Consider the following 6,795-nt stretch of genomic DNA (forward strand, 5'->3'; position numbering starts at 1 on the left):
TCTGAGGCGCATATTTGGGTCAGATTTACGTCGCTGGGATGGCTCGGTCAATATGCGTCGCTCTGGTGAAACTTGTTCCAGACACATTTTTCGGCCGGACTGAAACGAGCACCCGTTTGGGTCGCCCCCTTAAAATGCCCTCGTGGCATTCCCTCGAGGCCGCGCAGATACGCACAGTCCCGATGCCATGACATATGACTGCACAGAAACAGGCTTGGCTATGCTAGCTCGCTGGCCTGGGAGCAGGTTGAGCGTCGCTTTGACCAGAGAATATAGAGAAGACATGCGTGGATGAGGTCTCGAGAAAATCGAGTCCTTGCAGACCCTGAAGTAGCCTGAGGAAATGGGCACACCGTGTGAGCAGTGCTAGTATCACGATACCGTGCACCGATGAGCAGATTTAGAAATCCATGCAGGCTGCCCAAGATCTCCCGAAGAGTGCAAGAAACTGCCTGCAGGGCGCAGGACTGCAGGCACGGACCCGACGAGGCGACGAACGATTAACGGACGAGACCAGGCATCACATGGAAGTGATCAACGGACGAGCAGGAAGAGCGACAAGGAGGCTAGCTTGGCGGCAAGCAGTCTGGGCCGCGAGCCTGGCGCCATGATGGCGAGTTTCGACACTTGCTCGCTCTGGCTCTGCACTTCTAGGGCCTGTCGAAGTCAAATATTTTAAGTTTGACCAACTTCATAGAAAATCATAGCAATGTTATGATATGAAATTAATATATTGTAAAACAACATTCATAGATGTATTTAGTGATGTCAAATTAATGTTGCAAATATTATTATTCATTTTCTTATAAAGTTGACCAAACTTTATAACATTTGACTTAGAACAAAACTTAGATGTACATTTGTTGTGGATGGAGGGGCCGAGGGAGTAGTCTCTGAACTGGTATTTCTTAGGGCCGGGGCAGGGCTATAGGGATTATGGTTTATGCAGGGATTAGCTACCACCGCGTGGAACCTATTCTGATCAAATTTCATCAATGGCAGGCATGCTGGATAGACATTCCTGAATAGGATCTATGAGGATATAGATATCATCATGATCTATGAACAAGATCGAAAAGTTTACACTGAGATGTTACAGACAAAAAGCCCACACCCGGTTTCTACACAACATCGGCAGTGGCGAAGCTGGAGAACGGATCTATTGGTGCAGCTCTATTTATTAAGGTATAATCTTCCACTAAAAATCATTGGCATGACTAATTTAGTGAAGGATTTGCAAAAAAGCATTGAGTTCATTTGCACCCAATTGTTCTATACAAGCTCCGCCACTTTAAGGCAAAGAGGCAGAAGTCGAATGAAGAACGAAGAAAGATAACCCATTAGGCAAATTACATATGAAGAAAAGACTATGAAACAAGACCGTATGTTTAACATAAATCAAGGGGGGTTGGGAGTTCTTAATCTGGAGGTCGAAAACAAACCTTTCTTACTAAAAAAATCTCCATTAATTCTACAATAAGCTAGATATCCCTTGGGTCAACATGTTTTGGGAATCTTATTATAATAATGGTAGAATACTTGGTACTCCCATCATGTCCCATGGATAGAACTTTTTGGTGGAGAGCTCACGTCAACTTTTGGATAATTTTAGGTCAATGGCAAGATACATTATTGGCACTGGGGATTTTATTTTCTTTTGGCATGATCCCTAGCATAACAAATGCTTGCATCATGGTTTTCCTCGTCTATTCAATTTTGCCAAATATTAAAATATAACAGTTAAAAGAGCTATGAATCAAGAATTATCTAAAAACCTTTTTCATCTACCACTTTGTAGACAAGCAAATCAAGAATTTATTAAAATGGAGACTATTTGGATGAAACAGCATTGCCATTCAAAATGAGCAGTCTGATGTTTGGACATATATCTCGGGTACCCCAATTTGCAATTCACGGAAAGCTTACAATGTTATGATTGCTTTTAACCCGGCTCCACCTAAGTTCTCATGGATTTGGAAACTTCCTGTCAGCCCAAGCACACAAAAATCATTTTGGTTACTGTTGCATCATAGACCGGATACAAGAAATCTTCTTTAATCTTCAAACATAAAATTGTGCCACTTTACAATGTGCTCATAAAGAGACCTTGATTTACCTGTTCTGGACATGTCCATTTGTTGTCGAATGTTGGGACTTCAGTTGTCCCCAAAGAGCTAGAAATGGAAGCTTTCAATGACATCAGGAACAAGCTCAGTTTACCATTTGCTATGGATATCCAAATTATATCTACTTGAAGGATTTGATCTATTGAAATATCAGGAATTTCAAGAATCAAGATCCTAATTTACCGAACTTCACCTGCTGGGGTATAGGATGAAGGCCAAGGGTACAACTCAACTCAAAACATGGCTTCAAGAACAAACTTGATCTTTAACTTTTTTGAGATTTGTTATTTTATTTATTCTCTTTAAATATCCTCGACCTTTGTGCATGCCCATTTTTTATAATATTGAAAATTGTAGCGGGAGCATTTCCCATATTTTCCACCTTAAAATAGCCTATGGCGAAGGTGATGAGAGAGCTCCTCGGCAATGCCCACCATGAGGGGCTTAGGGTTGACGGAATCCTTCAGGTTAACACGAGACATCGGATACCAAACGATTATGGAGCGAGATTTACCCAGGTTCGGGGCCCTTGATGAGGTAAAACTCTTACTCCTGCTTGTCAGATCTTGATTTATCGAGTAAAATAGGTTACAATGGGGCCGCCGATAGACTGCTATGGTGAACTCATCGAGAAGCAAGGTTTCTAGGGTTTGTGTATGCTAGATTGTACGGGCTTCGCGTGTTATCGTTCGGCAGGCTCTCTCCTAGCCTTTATATAGCAGGCCAGGTCCCAAGAGTCCTGTTCGAACTCGACTAGGTTTAATCAAGATCTAATCTATCCTTTCCTTTATCGACATCTTCTTACCTTGTTCGTCAAGAATACATCTTCTTGTAAGTCTTCTTTGTTGTAACCGACGTATGGACCCACCTTGAATCATGGCAATCCTCATGGGCCCCTTGTTGGTCCAAATGAGTTAGATCAATGTCCGGTACACGAAGGGTAATGCCCACATCAGAAGGTGGACCTATTCGCACACTATGCTGCCACCCATCTAGGATAAAAGTATCTTTCACCACTTGATCCAGCTGTGAGCAAACCTTTGTAAACAAGGTAGGGTGTTTCGGTTTCTAAAGAGTAGATCACATATGGAGATAGTGAACACATTGGAAAACCTGTATAGGAGAAGAATATTTAGCAGTAAAAAGCATGTTGTTTCAACATAGACATAGCGACCATAATAATGCAACCGTTCCCACCCGTATTAGGATCGTATCTCTATGATCTATATCGTGCAACCAAGTACATTTTTGGAACCACTTGGATAACCGATCATATAGTGTGCAAGCTTGCATTGGAAAAAAAATAAGTGTTTTATATTCTTGCCTTGGTGACAGAAGCAACACTTTCTACTTCCTTGCCAGCTACGTTTTGCAATGCTGTCTTTGATTAGGATAACACCTCGATAAAGATATCACATAAGTATTTTAATTTTAAGTGGCATTTTCATCTTCAAAATTTGTTTGTTATTGACGATATAGACACATCAAAATGGACTAATACCTTGTAGATAGATTCCACTGAAATTTACCATTCTCATGTTGATTTCCTTGAATTCGTGGTGTCCTCACGATAGTTAGATAAAATACAACCGCTCTTTAAAGCGTATCATGACGCAAGACATTCACCGATGAGATCCGCATAAATGACATGTTTATTAGGGATGTTCCCAACGCCTACACGATTGTATCACTTTTTTTCATGTGTAATGTTGTACAAAGTTGGATATTGTTTCCGAACATGCAAAAAATGTAATTCGGCTCGCAAGAGCACATGCCTTTGCATGTGGACAAAAACTTTATGGATGTCAATATAATATTTAGAAAGTCAGACATGTATATGTTCGTATCATTTGGTTGCAAATTTCTATGGAAAAGAAACACAAATATTGCAACCTGTGATAAAAAGTCAAGTCCAAAATTCCGCAATGATAATTTGTATGAACACGAATAATGGTAACAAAAGTTACGAAAACAAGTACAAAAAATTCAGATTTTGTTTTGTTTATACGGGAGCATAGCTCACTAGAGCGAAACCTCCACCCCCAAATAGGGGCATTACCAAGCCATGAATTCTCCAAAAAAAAGAGAGCCTCTCAGCCGTTCTTAATGAGAAAAGATCCATAGTGGAAGATTCTTTTTTTGCCATCAGACCTACCCAGAAGTTTGCATCCCATGGTTTCTAGTAGTGTTGATAAATAACCTTTGAGTCCATATATTTTCTTCTTGGGAGATTTTGTCATACCACCTTCCTCACTAAGTAGCTTATATAGCCATTTACCAAAGAGTGTGTTGTTGTTGGCCTCTAGGTCTTGAATTCCACGGCCCCCTGGTACACTACATTTGATCAATCTATACTCCTTTTTTTGCACTATATATCACTGCCAAAAGAACTAAGACCACCAATAATCCATATGTTGAAATACTCCTTTTCAATCTTGGAAGAAAGATATCATATACAACACCATGTTGTTGAGGACTGAGTTAATGAGGACTAAGCTTCCTTCGACATACATGAGTTTTCCTCTCAAGAAGCACAAACGTTTCTCTAACCGCTCAACATTTTTTCACTCAACATTCGAGAATCTGCGGTAGTAAATTAGTAGAAGTGACTTAGCCAAGGAATGGAAGAAGACAAGAGAGATAGAGGAGAAAGGCCATGCTATGTTTTCTTATGACTTACGGTGGGCACCGTAGCGTAGAAGAACTAATAGAAGCACAGTGGTCAACCTAAAGTGAGAACTTGAAAAGAAATTAAGGCGTTGGCACTTAGCGGACATGCGCACATTGAATATGTTTTTTTCGAAACGGGGATGCCCCGGCACAACCTTTTTTTTAATAAATGCATGTTGAATATGTATGTGTGTGAAGTTAAATAATCCCTGAATATAATTATTTTTTACTATGTGACAACACGGATGCCACTACTTAGCCATTTCAAACAATGATGGACATGTTGGATAGATAATGTCAAATTGACACACCAACATCCATATTCAAGGAACAAACTAGCCAAAGGCACCAACTATTCAACTCAATCCTAGAATTAGAAATCGTAAAACTGAAGAACTTTTTATTTCAAAAGGCAAAGGCAGCGGATAAGCTAACCTCAAGCCTTGCCGACAAACCACGTACGTAAGAAAGCCACAATCTGATGACAGGTGCGTGCACGCGCACATACAAATTACAAACACAGCAATGCACAAACAAACTGCGGCCGTGCGCCCGGGCTGCAACCAATACACGGGCAGGGAGCCGAATCACCGTCTACTTGTCCCCAAACTTCTTCTTGAGCGTCAGGGCGAACTCATACACCTTGTCGGGGTCGGTGAGCGCCGACGCGACAGCGTCGCGGCCTCTGCACCGGTCGGCCCAAGCGGCGAGCCCCGGGCAGTGCTCCGCGATGGCGAACCCACCACACTGCTCGTAGGTGCGGAACCACGACGTGAACGGCGCCAGGGCCACGTCCAGGAATCCCAAATCCTCGCCGCCGAAGTAGTCCTTGCCGCCGAGCTCCGCCTCCAGGGCCCCCAGCGCCTCGATCATGTCCCTCGTGGCCTGCTCCAGGGCCGCCCCGTTGCACTTCCACAACCGGGTGCCGCAGTCGAAGATCTGGTTTCAACAAATTTAGTTGGACACGACAGCGGATTCATCCTGGAATGGCAGGATATCGAGCAAGATCACGCACCTTCTTGTCGACGAAGTCTGCCCAGAAGCGAGCCTGCGCGCGGGCGTAGGGGTCGCCGGGGAGGAGCCGCGGCGCGACGGGCCACGCCTCGTCGATGTACTGGACGATGAGGAGGGACTCGCAGACGGGCCGGCCGCCGTGGAGCAGCACCGGGATCATCCGGTGGACGGGGTTGGACCGGAGCAGCAGCTCGCTCTTGTTGGACAGGTCCTGCTCGCGGTACTCGTACGCGACGCCCTTCGCCGCCAGCGCGATCCGGCACCGCTGCCCGAACGGGCTAACCCACAGGTCCAGCAGCACCACGTCCGCCATTCTGCTAGCTAGGTGCTGATCAGATGAAGATGAAGCTGGGGCTGTGTAACTATATGTCCAAAGTGTGCTGGGCTGGATTTGATGCTTCAGCGCCTCGGCGGTGCCTTTTATAGGCGACGGCCGATCAGTGACCAAACGGGCTTAATTTACACTCCATGAGTCCTGAGTCCTGGACGGAAGAACAAATTAAATTTGGCCTTCACTTCTAGGCCGATTCGCCTACCGAGTACCGTTGTTGAGCTCCTTCTCCAAGGTAGAATCTGCAGAGTGTTCACACACACTACACATGCACGGATGCGTGTACGCATGGCCTCGCATGCTAGATGCTACTACGGAGTATATCGTTGCACCTGGTTGTAAGTATTGGGGCCCGTTGTACGCAATCACTGAGCTATACTATAAGACCGACCCATGTCCCTAGATCATAAATTTAACTAATGTATACCAGGTTTATATTTTAAAATATACTACCACCATCCCAAAATTTAAGGCTTTTTTTTGAAAAATCAAGAAGAATATATCAACAAATACTATCTTTTTTAGGTACCACACAAAAATATATTTTATTATCTATCTAATGATATTGATTTTATATTTTGCATGTTAATGATTTTTGGTAAAACTTAGTCAAACTGGACATAAGATTTAATTTTTAAAAAATAATATAAGCCT

The 6,795-nt window shown here is 43.3% G+C and overlaps 1 protein-coding gene across 1 annotated transcript; it reads right to left on the reverse strand.

Moving 5' to 3' along the window:
* Positions 1–5,130: 5,130 nt before the first annotated feature.
* LOC127338141 (probable glutathione S-transferase GSTU1) lies at positions 5,131–6,213 on the reverse strand. Its single transcript, XM_051364381.2, has 2 exons — positions 5,812–6,213; positions 5,131–5,735 (listed from the first exon to the last, which is right to left on the reverse strand). The coding sequence occupies exons 1-2, from the start codon at positions 6,121–6,123 to the stop codon at positions 5,391–5,393; spliced, it is 657 nt and encodes a 218-aa protein (XP_051220341.1). The 5' UTR covers positions 6,124–6,213; the 3' UTR covers positions 5,131–5,390.
* Between the last annotated feature and the right edge of the window lie 582 nt (positions 6,214–6,795).

The sequence above is a fragment of the Lolium perenne genome, chromosome 3, assembly GCF_019359855.2.
Source record: "Lolium perenne isolate Kyuss_39 chromosome 3, Kyuss_2.0, whole genome shotgun sequence".
Lineage (NCBI taxonomy): Eukaryota > Viridiplantae > Streptophyta > Magnoliopsida > Poales > Poaceae > Lolium > Lolium perenne.

Coding starts and splice junctions, on each gene's coding strand:
- LOC127338141 (XM_051364381.2), bottom strand. CDS start 6,123: ATGGCGGACGTGGTGCTGCTGGACCTGTGGGTTAGCCCGTTCGGGCAG. Junction 5,736..5,811: donor CAGACTTCGTCGACAAGAAG/GTGCGTGATCTT, acceptor TGTTGAAACCAG/ATCTTCGACTGCGGCACCCG.